We start from the raw sequence: 20250 nt of genomic DNA, 5'->3' as shown, positions 1-20250 counted from the left end.
GATAAAGCAAAAAAAAAAAAAGAAAAGATAGAAAAAATTCTATACCGTCAGCTCGAATCATACATAACGTCTATACGACATACTTATATTAACTCATTTAAAACTAAATTTTCCTCGTAAATAGAAATTACATCGAACATTATTACATTTATATTACTTTCTTCTACCTTCTTCTTCTTTTTTTTTTTTCTTTATCTTGATTCCTTTTTTATTGATTCTTCTCTTTCCTTCCATTTCTTACACTATACTTTATTTTACACGATCCCCAACTGACTTTATACTCGGTAGACCCAGATGAAAGAACAACTAGAAAGACTAGAATAGACTAGACTAGAGTAGAGTAGAGTAGAGTAGAGAATACACTTAGAAGGATATTAGAAAGAATGAAAATGCGCATGCTCGAGTTTACGAGGGAACCCTCGTCTATGTTTTTACACTTACGTACATATATACATACATATCTCTATATACATACATACTTGGAAAAATGATATAATTGTAAAAAAAACTGTAAGAAGTAGTTAAATTATAACTAACGATCGATACCGAAACACCTGTTGACCCTCTCGCAATGTTTTTCTTCTCTTTCGTGTCTTTATCCTCCCACGAGTTTTAATCTAGAGACTTATCGAAGGAAGTTTTCCGATAGGCTATACAATCTCTCTCTCACTCTCTTTTTTTTTCTTCCCCTTCATATATTAAACATCCCCTCAAACAACGCGTCGTTATAAACGCATCTATTACGTTATAGATTATTAACTGTGCGAAGAAGTTCGAAAACGATTTCAAAGGGAGAAAAAAGAATTGAAAAGGAAAAGAAATAAGGATGTAGGAAAATAATAAAATAAAAGAAAAATACGAAGGGTGAGGAGAAGAAGGGATAACGAGGAGGAGAAGGAGAAGGAGAAGAAGAAAGAACAAATTATTCAAACACTATCGTATTTCCCAACGTCAGACGTTTATCGTGCCTCGAAGAGTAATGGACTTCTTCGATAACAAATATTACAAATATAATCGGTTCTTTATGTCCTTGCTTGGACTATGGCCTTATCAGGAGCCCTCAACGAAACTGATACGATCTTCGATCGTTCAACTCATTTTGTCGACCAATATATTTTGCTCGGTACAATTTATCTATATTATTTATTAAAAATATTGCAGAAAAAAAACTACGTTGTCGAAAAAAAAAAAGAAAAAAGAAATAAATAAAAAGAAAAGAAAGGAAGAAAGAATGTTTTCAATAATGTCGTCTCTTTTTAAGGCTGCGAAAATAGTCACGTGTACGAAGAATCTCGAAATAATAATCGAGATTTTAATCTATTTCTTCACGTTCGTTTGTATAACCTCGATTTATATGGCTTCCTACATTCATATGGACAAAGTGCGTGTACATGTGTGTGTATGTGTGTCTCTCTCTCTCTCTCTCTCTCTCTCTCTCTCTCTCTCTCTCTCTCTCTCTCTCTCTTTCTCTCTGTGTGTATGTGTGTAGGCGTATCCGTATGTTTTTTGTAGATATACGTATTTAAAAAATAATTAAATTTGAACGATGACGTTAAATTTAATTCACGATGACGATGACGATGACGATATTTCTATTGATATGCGATACTTTGAAATTTCAGGTGAAATTTCTTTTCGATCAGATAAAAAATGATTGGATGGAGTTCAGAAATACGGAACAGTTCTTTATCGTGAAACATTATGCTGAAGAAAGTCGGATTTACACTTTGCTATTCATGGGTAATGACGACAACGATGATTACGACGACGATGATGACTTAAAAAAAAAAAAAAAAAAAAGAAAAGAAAGAGAAGGAAAAAAAATCGTTTCTATTGACCGAATATTGATTTGATATTTTTAAAAAACTTTTCATATATATTTGTGTGTGCGTCTTTTTTTTTTTTGTATTTTTGTATTTTTTTCCAGTCAGTTTCTCCGCCTGCATCGTAGCAATTTTAGCGGCACCGATGATATCTATTATAATGGACGTCATTGTACCATTGAACGAGACTCGGCCACATAAACTTCCCATTCAAATAGAACTGTTCATCGACGAAAATGAATATTATTACACAAGTTGCATCATCATAACTCTGCTGAGTTGCGGTATAATAATTACGATGATAGGAAGTTATTCGATGTTCACGACTTACGTACAACACGCATGCGGAATGTTCAGTCTTGCTGGGTAAATTCCTCCTTTGAGAAAAATTTGTCGAGTCTTTGGAAGTTTAACCTTTTTCGTTCAAATTATTTAAAAAGAAAAAAAAAAGAAAAGAAAAAAGAAGAAAGAGAAATTAGAAAAGAAAAAAAAAAAGAAATTAATACATCCATCGTTTTATTATTTTTTTCTTTTTCTTATTTTAGAAACGCGCTCGAACAAATATTAAACGAATTGGAATTAACGGAGAATAAATGTAAATCTGTAACGAACATTCACGAGAATATCGTTCGTGGTATTAAATATCATAACAAGGCAATGCAGTTACGTATAAGGAACTTTTAATTCTCTTAATCGTAATATTTTTTATATTGATATATTCATTAATTTTGAAATATTTTTATCGTTAAGATTCACCCAGACGATTAACAACATTTATAGTTATTGTTACATCGTTCAAGTTATTACTGTGATCTGTCTGATGGCAGTAGAGTTTACACGTGTTGGTATAATATATATTAGAAAAATATTAAATATCAAACGATTAAATAATATATAATGAAAAAATAATAAGAGTCATTTTTAACAGATTCTAATGGTGGACAATTTGAAAGATAATATAGGTGTGATCGTTATAAATACATTTAACATAATTGCAACCTTGTACATAACGTTCATAAGTTGTTACGTTGGTCAAAAAATTTTGGATCACAGTTTGATAATATTCGAAAAGGCGTATGTCGTAAAATTAGAAATTAATTAATTAAATTAATCATACGTCTACTTAACTTAATACGGTAGTAAATATAATTTTTCTTTTCTTTCTTTCTTTTCTTTTCTCTTCTTTTTTTTTTTTTTTTTCTTAATTCACAGATACACGATACCATGGTACTTGCTACCACTAAAATGACAACGAATGTTGATGACGATGATGACGAGGAGTTTAAAACCATCGTGCTTGATAATAGGCAAGATGTGTGTCTCTTCGTTAGAATTATTCCTTTCGGTAAGATTCATTAAAAAAAAAAAAAGAGAAAGAAAATAATTAAATAATTAGATGTAACAAAAATATAAACAAAACCTAACGCTTAAATATATTTATCAAAGATGTTGCAAACGGCCGTGTCTTACGCTATGGTAATGAACTCTATACGATAAAAAAGAAAAAATAATAATACATAACAATAATAATAAATTTGCACTCATCAAACAAAAAAAGAAAACAAAGAATAGAAATGGGAAACACATGCAAGAGAAAAAAAATATCTATTAAAAAAAAAAAAAAGAAGAAAAATAGACCATCCAACGAGTGACGCGTATGTACATAGATACGTACGAATGGTACACGAATAACATATAAAATACGAATACAATGATTCTCGATTAAATGTTACACAAAGTGATACCATTGTTTTCACGAAAGCCACTAACCGTTTTTACGATGAATAACCGCATAAGAGAAGATTAAAGAGCACGAGAATAGAATCGCTAGTATTTTTCTGGCACCAACTTGTTATTTTCTCATCTTCCTTTATCTCTATTTCTCTCTCTCTTTCTCTCTCTCTCTCTCTCTCTTTCTCTTTCTGAGATAGATATCATAACTGACAAATCGTTGAACGTTCACGAAGAAAAAAAATGTTGAATATTTATTTCCAAAAAAAAAAAAAAAATTGACTCGATGCGCAGGACTCAAAGACAAAAAAAATAGATAACGATAACAATAACGATAATGATAATGATAATGATAATAATAATAATAATAATAATAATAATAATAATAATAATAATAATAAAAATACAAGGTAAAAAAGAAAAACAACAAAGACACAATCAAAGAAAACTAATAAAACACACAATAAGGATAAGATCCGACCTGTACTGCATTCAAGTCCCGTAATGCAGCAACACACCAACTGCAGTGGAACGATCTATAAAGGTAAAGGAGGGTTACGGTGGAGTAAGGTGAGGATAGGGGTGAGGAGGGTAAAGAAACAGATCGAGACTCGACTCGTCTCCAGGGATATCAGAGGGATACCAGAACGAATCGTCGATACTATACGAAGAGATGCGTCTGCTTTCTCCTAACCATAAAGTCGACAGAAGAGAGATACCTGAATAGAATAGAGAAAATAGAAATATATATATATATATATATATATATATATATGTAGGGTTGAAGAAAAGCCAAATACGTGTTCTTCTCCTATTGTCGTAGTAAAACGACCTGACAGACTCGAACGGACTCGAAGCAAATTAAGCTCTGTGCGATTTTACACGTTGCCGAGCAAAATTCGTCGTGATATTAATTCCGTTTATACAAGTCGGTATTACTCCTGGGAGAAATGAATTTTGAGAGAGATCATAAGGAATATTCGAGAATAATTCCGTTGTAATGATGTCTTTTGAGAAATTTCAATGATTTCGCGCCGCGCGCTCACGCCCACGTCGACCGCCACCCACCCCACAACGCCCATCACGCACGCACCCTCGCGTGCGCACGCACGATTTTCTTTAGTCTTTTCTTTTTTTTCTTTTTACGAATGAAACGTCGTCATCTTTTCTCTTTCTTTTTCTATTTTTTCTTTTTTTTTTTTATTTTTTTTTTGCTTCCTTTTCTCTCTCTCTCTCTCTCTCTCTCTCTCTCTCTGCGAAAGCATACATACGCGTGGTCTGTATCAAAGAAAAATGTATCTTCTTCTCGGTGAAAAATGATCGAGTTGATGCACGAAATGAAATGATTTAATTAATACCGACGATAATTACATCATGTAATGAAAATATTCGAACGTACATATATACATAAACGCAACGAGCAATGTAAGATATTAAAAGTGGTCGTAAGCGTCATTTCGTAATCGCTCGATCTCGAAATTCGATCGTTTATTTAAATATTATGCGTTCGACTATTTTTGTATTACGCGCGTACATGGCGATCATGCACAGTGTACGAAAGAGAAAGACAGAAAAAGAGAAAGAGAGAGAGAGAGAGAATTTCATTTCATATCCCAATCTCGATTCAAAAGCTTACAGAGCAACGATTGACATTGTTCCCGACGCGTAATTGTTCGATTTTATGTTAATCCGTAGAAACAATAATGAACGATATAGCTGCAAACTCATACCCGAGAGAAGATTTCTAGTGAGCTTTGTGGAAACGCTCGATTTCCAAAACAATGTCTTCTGTCTCTCTTGCACAATCCCTACACACACGCGAACATACGCGTGTACACGCACCCATCTACGCGTACATATATATATATATATATATTATATATATAGGAACCATGGAGAGAAGGACAGAGAGAGAGAGAAAGAGAAAGAGAATCAAGTTTATACGTATTACACAATAACGGAATAGACATTAATTAACAAAGCGTTCGCCTAGCACGAAGATAAATCCAGATAAATTCACGATTCATAAAGGGAATATAATCTTATTTACAATGCACCCTAAGACGGAGGTAAATGAATATTCATAGAGAAAAAGTGGGACGAGGTATATAGGCGTGAGCGTATAAATAAATTTGTTACTAAATGATGAGAATAATTATTACATTCCTCTTTCTTATCTACTCGAAATACTTCAAATTATTTTCATATATCGAAGTAGACGTATTTTCTAATAGTAGATATTAACGATTTCTATTTCGATTCGTTTACGTTCTTTACGCGAACGAAGTATATATATATATATATATATATATATATATATATATATATATATATAAAAGTCGTTTTAAACGTAAGAGATGAAGTTTTTGTTTCGAACGTATCTCGGACAAACTTTTTCTTTTTTTTTTTCGTAATGCTTCGAAAAAATATTTTTGGCCCTTACCTTCGCTCTTTCTCGTACCGCGCTGTGTGAATCCCATTAGAAAGCTTTCTGTCTCGTATGGGGTTGTAAAGTACTCGGACTCACCTGCAATTAAAGAAAAAAAAAAACAAAAAACAAAGATTACATTGAATATGTCTTCAAAGATTAAATGTCAAATTGTTTCTTTTCTTATCTATTTCTTTCTTTATGCTCTTTTTGTTTTCTATATTTGTCTATTTTTTCTATATTTTGTAATACCAACAATAAGGTCAATACACACACACACACACGTATGAAAATTTATTTTTTAACAATTGTACGCTCAGATTATAATGGAATACTATACATATGTACGTATTGTAGTTGTAAATCAAGCAACCGGAAATCTACGGTTTTCTAAACGAGGTTCGAGTCATCGAGGCAGCGATCTCCCCTTTTTCTTTTTCTTTTTCTCTTTCTCTTTCTCTTTCTTTCTTTCTTTCTTTCTTTCTTTCTTCCTTCCTTTTTCTCAACGCACGAAGAGAACACGTTGACGAGGCTCTTGACGCTTTTTAATGCCTTGGCATATTATTTCTGAAAGCTTGCACGAAACGGCTTGCTTTCCCGTCGCACTTTTACGTTTCGTCTCATTCTGCGTTTAGAGAAGGACAGAGAGAAAAAGATAGAGAGAAAGGAAATAAGAGAGAGCAAAGACATAAATAAAACGAAAAATACAAAAGATGACGAAGTGGAAGATGAAGAAGAATAAAAAGAAGAATACGAAAAAAGAAAGGAATAGGGAAGAAGTTGAAGAAAGGAGCTAATTACGTTGACCTCGAGAGCGCATCTTCTCCTTTTCCTCCCCTCCTTCTCTACTACTACCCACCACCTCTCCTCCTTTCTTCTTTCTCGTCCTCATCCACGACTGGCTTCGCGAGTTGTTCGCGAATGTCAGTCGAGCCTTTCGCGGGTCAAGGCTGACGCCGGAATTGATTTCTATAAATAAATCGCTTGTTACAGGGTTTATTTCCGCGCTCGATAGTATTTAATGCGATATCGAGTACAAGGACGTCGTGGTCGAAGGAACGACGCGAAAGTACGATCGACTTTTAAAAAAGGTTTCCTTCCGCATAGAATTTATCTGGCCAGCCGGGGAGGAGAGGAATACGAATCAAAAAAATATATATTATAAAAATAAAAAAATTAAACGTGAAAAGGTAACAAAAGAAAATATATTGAATCGAAAATTTCAATGGACATTTTTTGGAAACGGGACGCTTGTAAGTTTTTTCTTTTGCTTTTCTTTTCTTTCTTTTTTTTTTTTGTCGTTTATTTCTCTTTTCCTTCGTTCTCTCTTCGTTGCGAAAACACCTGCGTAAGGAACGTAACATTTGCGTGCAATTACGATCTCTGTAAAAGAGAGAGAGAGAGAGAGAGTAAGACAGAGGGAGTTTACAACGCGACCTGGATACACACAAGAGCCTAAAAGACAAAAGGCACAGAGTCTCGAAAATTCGTCCTGATTAAAATTCTTCCTTCCTACCGTTGACCTGGATATTCTCAACGTAGCTGCTAACGCCTCCATTCCCCTTTTTCTAGTCCTTCTATGTATATACGTGTACACGCCTACTTTCTATTCTATCTCAATACGCGCTTTTCTCTCTCTCTCTCTCTCTCTCTCTCTCCCTCTTTCTCTCTCTCTCTGTCACGTTTCTTTAATACCAACTATCCAACTACATATTATATGTATACCTAAGCCTTCATCCCCATATCCTATCATCTTTTATCATCCAACATAATTTTCGAACTAAGCGTTTACTCGTTGCCTAATAGTTACTATATAATTACTATATAATATACTTTATAGATATTTCCGCATATGTATGTATTCACGACCAATAACGAGGGAAAATTTTCTCCCTCTCTCTTGCTTTCTCTCTCTCTCTTTCACGATTTTTTATCCATCATCGAATTGGATCCAACTCGATTCAATTCGATTCGTTCCGATTCGATTCGATTCGATTCGGAGGACGAAGAGAGGGGAGGGAATTTTTCCCACGAATATCTGGGACGGACACCCGTTACATTTCCCGTAACCGCGAAAAATTCTCAACATCGGATTCAGCACGTATTACATAGTTACGTGCTCTACCTAACATATTTACGTATCTAATTTTATTTATATTTTATTTCTCTTTTTCTTTCTTCCTTCTGTTCTTTTCTTTTCTTTTTTTTTTTCTTTTTTCGTTTCGTTTAGTTACCCATCGAAAGAAAGGACAAGATTAAAAACCGCAAATAAATTAAAAACGCATCGGTACAATATATAAAAATAATATTCATTTCTAAATGCACGATGTTCACTCGACGCGACGAATGTTTCAGCTATCGTCATCGTATTTGCTTATATACTACCAAAATTTGGATCGGCTTGATTTATCTACCCTATCAAAATATTTGCCAGTGAAATTAACCGCCTCGTGAAATTAATTCCACGATTGGTAACACAGAGAATTAGCCTAGAGTTGGCTTACTCTTGATTATAGAGCGTGAGTTATTTGAACGAAAATAGAGTATTCGAATGAGATATAGATTAACAGGCGCATAGAGACAGAAACAGAAACAAAAACAGATAGATAGATAGAGAGAGAGAGAGAAAACTAGAGACGAAAAACAGATCTTTAGAAAAGCTATAATCGTCTGTTATAATTTCGTATAAACAAAAATAGCAAATGAGTTACGACCAAGGAAGAGATACGTTCGAATTTTTCTTTACCGATCGATACGAACTTAAAAAAATAAAAAAGAAAAAAAAGAGAGAGAGAGAGAGAGAAAAGAATGAAAAAAAAAAACAAAAAAAAACAAAAAAAAACTGAACAAAAAAATCGTGAAAAAATAAAATTCTCTTTTCTAAAAAAAGTGCGAACGAATAATTAACATCGATAACCGTGGATATTTCACGTTCCCCAGAATCCTACTACCACCACCATCAGTATCATCAGGCAGCATCCACTACTAACCCCTCGGACACAGCTGACGCGTCGACATTCCGGCTTTCCATTCATTCGGCCAACCAGTTTCTCTTCCACCATCTCCTCTTCCTCTTCTTCTTCCTCGCTCCCTCTCTCTCTTTCTCTTCATCTCTATCTCTCTATGTATCTCTCACGCGTATTGAAAATCTCTAGAACGACGATGGTGGACCACCCTCGGCTCGTGACGTCGACGCTTAAGCTATTCCGGTCGATCGGTGTGACGTAGTCGGCCGTCCGTCCGGAAATAAGCATTCTCGAAAACAAGCTGCCGCCGTCTCGTTCGTTGTTCTCTTCTATCTATCTCTCTCTCTCTCTCTTTCTCTCTCTTTATCTATCTCTCTTTATTTCTCTTTCTATCTCTATCTCTATCTATCTCTCTATATATATCTCTCAGAGAGAGAGAGAGAGAGAGAGAGAATGTGTGTACGTGTATGTGTATGGACGTGAGAGAGAGAGAGAGAGAAACAATTTATTCTTGCGCCCACATTCAGGACAATGTTTATCGTGTCACGGACGCTCGTAATACCAACCACCGATATCTCAACTATCGATTCTTTCAATATATCGCTTTATCCACGCGAACCATCTCATCCTTTCACCTCGCACCCTCCCTGCACTCATCTCTTTCGATTTTCTTACTATAGCTGTGGAGTTATCGATAGAAAAAAAAAACAGAGAGAGAGAGAGAGAGAGAAACAAAAAAGAGAAAAAGAAAGAGAGAGAGAAAGAGAGAGAGAAAGAAGAAAGAAAAAAAGATTTATTTCTTCAAAAAAGTACAAAATAGAGAGATACGTAAATGGCGGACGGATAATTCTATCTCTATCTTTATTTTTCTCTCTCTCTCTCTCTCTTTCTCTCTGTCTGTCTCTCTATTTCTTTCTCTCTTTTCGTTTCTTTCCTTTTTCGTTACGTTAAAAAGAAAGAAAAAAAGAAAAGAAAATGTTTTATTCCCTTTCGAAGAAAAATTAGCATCGAGAGAAGTGGGAAATATTTTTCTACGAGATAGAACGGAAAAGAGGACTGGGCTCTCTCGGTGGTCGTATTTAACGATAACGCACAGTAGTTAGCGAACTTGAGTCAGAAGGAGGGAAGCTCGTTAAGTTCGTTATTATATGTATATGTATACGTGTGTGTATGTATATATATATACGTACGTACATATGTTATATATATATTTAGTCTAATTCCAACAAAAATATTACGTGATAAATGAGGCTAATACGAGCTATCTGTGTACGAATATGTATGCGTACAAATGTATTATATATATATATATATATATATATATATATATATATATATATATATATATATACGTATGTTATACAAGAATATCGAATAAAGCTCGGAATAGCGTTGAAATCCAAAAGGAAACTTTTCGTTGGTTTACTTGTAAAAATTCTATATTCCGGTAGCTCGATATCTTAACCATAAAGTTTTATCCTACTATCGCAATTTCGTACTTCGCTTCAATCCCATTATTTTAATTTCCGCTATCTTCTTCAGGACTGGAGAAGAGTTAAAAACTTTGCTGAATTTATCACATTATTCCCGTTCTCGTTAGAATTACATTTTTAAATTTGAATATTATACGTGTACTTGTAAAACTATACATACGTAGATATCTACATATATTCGCCATATATAGAAATATAGATATATACGTATATATATATTATATTATATACATACATACATATATATATATATATATGGAGAAAGAGAGAGAGAGAGAGAGAGAAAGATAGATACAATATGTAAGACTCCATATAGCTAGAGAAAATTCAATCGAGACCGGCTCTGCCAGACGTCGAATTACTCTGGGTGCTCCTTCGCCAATTTTCTTCTTCAACGCGTTTTCCAATTTTCTTTTTTTTTTCTTCTTCTTTCCCTCCCTCCTCTCTCTCTCTCTCTCTCTCTTTTCCGTTCCCGTCACCTTTAAGAAGACTTTTGCGTCCGTTCACGTCGGTTAGAATTATTTCTTTGCGAGAAAATCCTTATTTTAAAGATTCTAATAATTTTCTAAGCAGACCGCGAAACCATTACGAAAAAAAAACCATTATCTCAACGAATCTTTCCGAATATTACACTTATTGTTAGTTGAAGGTTTCACAAAAAAAAAAAAAAAGAAAAGAAAAAGAACGCAGAGAAAAAATAATAAAATAAAATAAAATAAAATAAAATCGTGTATTATATCTAGAAAGAAAAATAAAAAAAAAAGTTCGATCGATACCGATTGGTTCTTTTTTTCTTTTTTTTTTTTTTTTTTTTTTTTTTTTTTTGGGCAAATTGATATTCTGAGCATTCAATATACACGCACACGCAGACATGTTGTGTGGAAAAATAATTTGTTTATCATTTCACTCGATACCTTAAAAAAAAAAAAAAGAGAGAGAGAGAGAGAGAGAGAAGAGAGAGGGAGGGAAAAGACCGCAATTATTTTTGCACCAATTTAATATAATAAAAGCATTTCCCTTTGACATAGGTAACGAGGCATAATTAGTAATTAATTCATTAATTATCGTACGAATAGACGAGTACTATGTATGATAGGATGCAATCATCGCAAAGCCTTCTATAATCTTCCCTCTCCTAAATCTCAAATCCAGGGGAGGTCAACATTACGAAAGCGAATCGGTTCGAAAAGAGATAGAGATAGATAGAAGATAGATAGATAGATAGAGAGAGAGAGAGAGAGAGAGAGAGAGAGAGAGAGAGAGAGAGAGAGAGAGAGAGAGAGAGAGAGAGACAGAAAGCTAGTTATACCAGATAGAATTCAAATCTGGAATCGACATGGCGTTTCTGTTATGCGGTCGAACGCTTATATACCTATACGGTTCACCGACACCACCGTGCACCACCGCGGCTACCCATAAATCTTCATAAACGATAAATAATTCTCTCGCGAACGAACGAGCATTTAATTATCGAGCTAGACTAAAATCGTTTCGTTGAATTCGTCGAGTTACGCATAGTTCATCTTGTTTTCTATATTCTATATTTATATATGTATATACATATACACATATACACAGATATATTCTTTTCTTTTTATTTCATTCAAGCATACGTGTCTGATCACACATGCGTATCGTCGTTTTCATCGTTCGCGAATTCGTTCGTACAATTTATTTATATATATATATATATATATATATATATATATATATATACTATATTATCAAAAGAGAGAAAGAAAGAGAAAAAAAGAAAAACTTACGAGTATCGAAAAGATGAGAAGTCGCCTTGCCATTTAAGTACGGCGATGCCTCTATAAATTTTTCGTTAGTTTTACGACGCAGCAGATAAATGATCGTCCAAAGTATCGAGATCACCGGCACCCACATAATCAACGAGTAAAAATATATACGCTTCGACGATTTCTTTTCTTTCTTTTTTCTCACTACTTCTTCAACAAAGGAAAAGAAATAAATAGAGAAAAAATATATATGTATAAAAAATCACTAAAGGATAATCATCGAGATGATCGTAACGACGAGTGCCACGAAATCGAACTACTAGATATGGATCATCGACCGTTCGAATCGACGATCGTCGTCTTAACGTCGATCAAGAGAGGTGTCACGTCCGAAAAAAAATTTCAACACGTAAGATTCTCGAGACTGGTGGCCGTCACGTGCGTTCCCGTACGGATCGTCGTCATAGTTTTCGTCTGCTCCGTAATGCCAGTCAGACATTTTTGACGTAGCCAGACGGTGCCATCGCGTTCCGAAAATCCCACCTCTAAACGCGATCTACTCACATCGAACGGTTTCGAAAAAAGAGAAGCGAGAAGAAAAGAAAAAAATATAAAACAAAGAACGAACGAGCAAAAATAAATAAATAAATAAATAAATAAATAAATAAATAAAAGTGAAAAAAAGAATTAAAGAAAGAAAGAAAGAAGGAGGAAACAAGAAATAGAAATTAGAAAATAAAGAAGAAGATTATCCTCCTTAAAAACCATACTCCTCTCTAGCCATCGCCATTTTCTATTAAAATGCACTTTCTGTTTTTCTACTTTTTCTCTGATATCAATTATATCTCGTTTCTCGTTGTTGTCTATGAAAAAACTGACAATACATGTATATATATATATATATATATACACACATATACATATAGATATAAATATATATATATATATATATATATATATCTCCAAACTTGGAGATCACAATGGTGTACACACACGTTGGATAGACGCCAATATCGTTCGTATTTATTTATCACTCGCGATCTACACAGAGGCTTGACGTATCGCCGCGTGACACGAGGGAAAATTATATCTATGCGTTATGTTATGTTACGGTACGTTACGTTACGTTATGTTATGAATGTGTGCAACGAAGGAGATTAATGTAACGGTACGTTCGTCCGAGTATATTTATCATATGTATTTAGAATCTTCCGTTCAAGCCTGTATCACGGTGTATTGTTGTAGCTAAGTCTATTATATGTGTTTCGTATCGTATCGTATCGTTTCGTCTTTCTACATACATATATACATACATACATACATATATAAATATATATATATGTATATACATATATATATATAATATACATATACGCGCATATATAACGTAAGAATAATAGATAAGATCGAGAAGAACGTTCTAAAGCTTGCAAAAAAGGTGAGAAATCACTTTCGACGATTGCACCTGTGGCATGCGTGGGCACGATTCGCGCATCGACTGCTCGATCTTACCCTAAATTTAGCCATTGTTGGCTGCGTCCTACATTAGGACCACGCACGATCATCGTTCGTGATCGTTCGCACACAAACGTCGACGATTTACCCTTTCCTCTGAATACGCTTACACGTACACACACATACATACAGACACACACACATACACGTGCGAACAGATAGACGAACACATACACATCACATACGTATATACCTATAGGTATATTTTATTTTCGTTCGTTCATCGCCCAACGAGCTTGTCAATTTTTGTATTAGTGAATTTACACGGTCCATACATACATACATACATACATACATACATGTGTATCCATATATACATGTACTTATCCAATACATGTCAATTTCTTTCTATGTGTATTCGCAACACACGTTCGTAATCTAAGTTCTTTAATCTAAACGTATACGTTTGATCCTACAGCATGTTCTACTTTAAAATCCGTTTAGCTGATCAACATATATAGATCGACACGTACATACAAGCATACATGAATGACATACGACGAGTCTGTATACAGAGGATGAATACAGACGGCCGTGTAAACGTATTTATCGAGAGCCATGTATATAGACACGTTTCGCACGTAACTCCTGATACCTCTCTACCCCCACTCCTTCCCCATCTAATTAGCTATACGCGAGACACCTATTGGTAATGGACAATAATATAGGTAATAGGCTAAACACGTAAGTATCTATCTGTATCGATGCTAATTGGCAAAGTAGGACCCATTATACGGTGTTATCTTCAAATTAATGATTTTATTTAATTTCGTTAATATTATATATATATATTTTTTTTATTTAAATTTATCTATCCTATCTATCCTACGGCAATTAAAAACTTTCTTTCTCGATTATGTATTCATGCACGAATAAAAAGTTATCGATCGAGTTAATATATATATATATATATGAAAGAAAGAAAAAATCCTACAAACTTTCCGTATTTTTAACGAAGCTGAATCACTTCTTCCTTCCTCCTCTACCGTCTTATTAACCAAGATAATCTCGTAATATTAAAATGTATTATGAAAGGGCCAATATTACATCGGTTTCTGGCAGCGATTACCACGGTCAGCCATTTAAATTTTCTTCTCTGCCACTTGAAATGTGCCGATCGTGCTTAGTACGTACGTAACTCTACTTGAAGAACTTTGTGCCAAAATGATATTTCGGTGTACATAGTGCTTTAAGACTAAGCCAATTACTTGATATTCTTGAAGGTCAAAGTGCGATATTAACTATTCGAAAAGATTCATTTTCAAATCTAATTTCATCGAATTCGATTAACTAATTAAGTAAACTAAGAATAATTCAAAAGAAAAAAAAAGAGAGAGAGAGAGAGAAATAGAGACAGTCATAAAATAAATTCTAGCAGATTATACATATACAGCTTCTTAGCATTTCCATTATCATATAGTCATTTATTTATTATTTATTATTATTTATTACATAATATAAATTTATTACCTAATAAATAATAACAATAATAATATTCAATGTAATATCATTTAATATAAATTAGAATCATTATATAAATATATATAAAATACGAACTACAGGTATATCTATAATCCGATATACGTAAATAACATAATGTACTGATTGACAAACAAAACATGTGTATTTGATAATTATCGACAAAAGAGAGAGAGAGAGAGAAAGATAGTATATACTTGGCTAAAGGGTGGTAACCGATAACTACAGTCATGATACGGGTAAATACCTAGCTTCTGTAGAACGACGGAACTCTCCGGAAGAAGAGCATATAAGCTTTCGCCCCATTTCCCATTCATTGCTCTCATTATCAGCCACGTTGCTTTTCCTCTTATCACGAATACTTACTTACGCGATACATACGTACGTACGTGTATACGTGTATATATCTTTATGTAGATATATGTATCTAAGCTTGCACACAATGACAAGCATGTAACGAAACACTTCTACGTATATATTTATGTGTGTGTGTGTATGTGTATGCAGATATAATATTACTATATAACATGAGAACGCTAAGAAGCTGTATAATGTCTTCAGTTGAGTCTGTAATACAGAAACTATGCGCGACGCTGCATCTGTACTCTCAATGATACTTTTATAATATTTTAATCACGTCAATAATTTGTAATTATTTAAATATAAAACAGGAAAGTATTCATTATTCGTCCATTGAGAAACGAAACGTTTTCATATACATACGTATGTGTAAGTATAGACACAACATACATACATACATACATACATAAATGTATGCACATATATATATATATATATATATAACATAAATAAAATTAATTTTAAGATGCAGTGTTCAAATTTAATTATGTAATGCAAAAACTATCGTTCGATGCTCCATCTGTACTCTCAATGATCTTTTATCATGTTTTTATTATTTAGCTACTTTAGAAATAAATAAATACAAAATAGAGAAGTGTTCATTATTTGCCTGCAGAAAACGAAATACTTCTACATGAATACGCGTGTGTTTTGGCAAAGCTAAAATTGCACAGTGTTCTTAGTTGATTCTGTAATGCAGAAACTACAATCGTGTGAAATAAACTATCAAAATGATCTTTACGATCTTAATTATATCAATGGTTTCAAAACACATATCTAAAAAGAAAAAAAAAAGAATAAATGAAAAAAAAAATATTTCATTATTCGCGTATAATATTGATTATTTTTATAATGTAACGTAAATTATACGAATGAAATCAATGCACTGCGATGCACATATATACATACATACACACACACATACGCCAACATATACACATACATATATCGACATGTCAAAAGCGTTCGATCACATGAAGATGGAAGCTTTTGTTGTCGCTCTCATCTACGGGATGTCACGTGCGTTTCGTTTCAAATATTTTTTACACGGACATTATCGTGCCACGAAGCCATTAAATGCAAGCGAGATTAATAAAGGAAAACAATTTTGTTTTTCCTCTCTTTTCAAAATGATCGCACAATAAATAAACGTATAAATGATAATGCGTATACAAGTAAAGTCGATTAGTAACTCGTAATATCGTATAAATCGTAAAACGAAGCTTCTATTTTTCTATTTTCTCTCGTCCCTACATTTTTTTCCCAGATCCCCGCCATTACGTCCAGCCCCAATAGGATAACACTAAAGTTCGGTCTCATTTTTGTATTGACATAACAGCGAATACGTTTCAACGAAGTTTACCGATACCCACGTGCAGCTTTTGTTTTCAAATGAAAACGGAATGTATTTACATTGGTTGCCACTCTCGCCGTTCTATTTTTACGGTGTTCCTCGTATCGTTTGAATCGATTTTATCCGAAGAAGAAGGGGAAAGGGAGGGGGAGGAGTTCGAGAAAAATAGGAAAGGTTTGTTCGGAATACTAACAATAAGGGATCGTCGAAAAACGTTGACAAAAACAATGAGATCTATCAAGTTTTTCTAATCAAGTAAATTTATCAAAATAAAATATATAATATTGTACAATATATAACAATATTACATATATAACACACACACACATACACAAAATACATATACTTATTATATTTATGTATAATACATATTATATATTTGTACACAATACATAATACACATATATGCGTATACATATATACATTTATATACACTATATATATATATGTGTGTGTAAACGATCAGATACATGTATACTTATATATATACAGATGTGTCTGTGTGTGAGCGCATAAATAAAGTAGTGAGGCAAAGTAAGCAAATCGTCGAGCCATAAACCATCCTTGACTCTCTTCTTCTCGGCTTTGCCTACGAAGCGCCTGCACCGCGAAATTGGAAACTATCGCCACCGCTGGTAGTGTATGGCTTCCAGGTCTCCCCCCTCTCATTTTCTATCTATCTCCCTCCTTCTCTCTCCCTCCCTCCTTTCGTTTCTATCTATCTCTCTCCCTCCTTCTCTCTCCCTCTAACTCTCTCCCTCTCTCTCTTGTCCTGTCTTCTCGTCTTACGAAGGTACATTTTCTTGCACGACGATTATCAAAGATTCAAAGATGAGTTCTCATTTGCGGTCGGAATTTCTAGAGCGTTGATGAAAACGAAGATCCTACGTTCCAAAATATGAAAGAAAAAGAGAGATAGATAGATAGATAGAGAGAGAGAGAGAGAGAGTTGGAGAATTAAAAGTTTTGCCGTATATTTTATAAACAAACAAAAAATTGCAGAGTTGTTCGTTAGATATCCTTCGTATTGTAGATATATTCGTGCGAAAAAAAATGTGAAAGAAACAATAAAAACAAAAAAGAAAAACAGAGAAAGGGAGAGGAAAAGAGAATGTACAATTTTTTTGTACAATTTATAAACAAAATAAAAATTACAAAAACTTGCTCGTTATTTATCGTTATTATTAACAAAAAAAAAACAACAACGACAAAAAAAGAAACACAATAAAAAGGGAAAGAAAAACAAAACAAAATAATAATAATAATAATAATAATAATAATAATAATAATAATAATAATAATAATAATAATTAATTAATTAACAATGTTTTATAAGAAATTAAATGTTAAATCGTAGTTCAAAGTATTTGAATTTTCGCGCCACAAATGAAAGCACCCTCGCGTCAGTTGTCGACGAACGAATAGGGATGGCTCTTTATAGTCGAACGTTCAATCGAACGACAAAGAACGATCGACGTTCGAGATACGATACGATACGATACGATACGATATGATACGATACGATACGAGATGAAACGAAACGAGACAAGCAGCTTTAATAACAGGTAAAGAATCATCGACGATTACTGCGACTTTTGTAATATATTAACGAAGAAGAAAACTGGGACACTTATGTACGACCATAACAGACTTATCAAAAATTTATAACGACATGTATATAAAGGAATTGCTACAACATAAATGTCATCAAGAATATATCAACGTTTGAAAACTACCCGTAAATTTAGAAGGCACAAACAAATCGCATAATTCATCGATCAAATAATAAAAAATAATAATAATAATAATAATAATAATAATAATAATAGTTACGTATACATGTACGTGTTCGTATATACGTGTACATGTACTCATCTTCGCGTACGCTCACATACACTATTAAAAATTATATATATATGTATATATAATTAAAAATATATATATATTTTTGTACTTTGTAATTATATATATATATATATATATATATATATATATATAATATTTAAATATATGTACAAATGTATATTTTTTTTCGTATTATATATGTATATATACATACACTTACATAGAATGAGCCTAAGTTTCTTTTCTTATATCACCCCGTATTAATATCACCGCGTCGAATTAACTTTCTATGGGGCCCGAAACGTTATAAATTTCTGGTAAGTCGCCGATTAAAATAAATCAATTTTATATGCACGTCAATATAAATACTTTATTCAACCGTTGCCGATGCGAACGACGAAGCGAGTAATACACTGTTGCCAAATATCGCTTATATAATCGTAAAATATAGAAACAACAATTATATACCGGCCATCAAGATATTGTGTAAATTCAATTTATTAAATAATATCGTATAAATTTTTATCGTCGTATGAAGAAAAAGAGTCTCCTCTCCCCTCCCCTCCCCCTCTTTTATATTAGATGAGGGCCCGTACATCCACTTATATCATCGAATTAATATAATGAAAAATAATCTTAACATTATATATATATAATATTATAATATATATATATATATATTATATATAATAATATATATATAATATAATTATATTATAATATATATAATGTGTGTGTGTAATCTTATATCGAATTTGTTATCACAATTCGTTAAACATAACCCTAAAAAAGAACGAAAAAAAAAAGAAAAAAATCTTGGAAGGTTTTTTTCTTCTTCTTCTTTTTTTTTTGTCTTTTTTTAGTTTGTAAAATACGAAGGTCTCTCTGTTCTAAAACGAAGAAAACTAGAGGAGCCCCTGGCCGTGAGTAAGCCGACGCATAATAACCGTAGAAAAGGAGCGAGCAAGCCAGTGCCGAAATTATTAGCGCGTTCCCTTGGCAAAGATCCAAAGAAACGCGAAAACGAACACTGGTATACACACATACATTCTCCCGATTATTGCAACACGCGTTATTATGCTGGCCTACATGTTGTATCGACGAAGACCGCGAAATAGTGCAGACACGCATCCTACCTTTATCTTTTTCTTTTTGTTTGTCTCTTTCTCACTTTTCTTCTTTGTTATTTGTGTTTCACGATCGAGAGAGAGAGAGAGAGAGAGAGAGAGAGAGAGAGAGAGAGAGAGAGAGAGAGAGAGTGTGCGTGTGAAAAAAAAAGAAAGAAAAAAGGAAAGAAAAGAAACAAATATATAGCGAAGAAAATCGAGAAAATTCGAAAGATAAACATGCGAGAAAGACTCGAAGGCTAGTATACTCGTTTATTCACCCTGGTATTCCTCTCTATTATTCAGAAGCCTGATCTTGCATTTTATTCACGTCACGAAATTAACACATTTATATAACGATTAAACATATTTTCCTTAACTAATCCGATTTTAAACTTATATTTTAAG

At 33.2% G+C, this 20250-nt stretch overlaps 1 protein-coding gene across 1 annotated transcript; it reads left to right on the top strand.

Annotated features, from left to right (window-relative positions):
* The first annotated feature begins 756 nt into the window (after positions 1-756).
* On the top strand, positions 757-2507 carry LOC127068416 (uncharacterized). Its single transcript, XM_051004590.1, has 5 exons — positions 757-1123; positions 1262-1381; positions 1623-1740; positions 1904-2189; positions 2369-2507. Exons 1-5 carry the CDS (start codon positions 980-982, stop codon positions 2505-2507), a joined length of 807 nt encoding a protein of 268 aa, XP_050860547.1. The 5' UTR covers positions 757-979.
* The last annotated feature ends 17743 nt before the right edge of the window (positions 2508-20250 follow it).

This window comes from Vespula vulgaris, chromosome 1 (assembly GCF_905475345.1).
Source record: "Vespula vulgaris chromosome 1, iyVesVulg1.1, whole genome shotgun sequence".
NCBI classification, from domain to species: Eukaryota; Metazoa; Arthropoda; class Insecta; order Hymenoptera; family Vespidae; genus Vespula; species Vespula vulgaris.
This window is presented reverse-complemented; position numbering and strand designations above follow the sequence as displayed.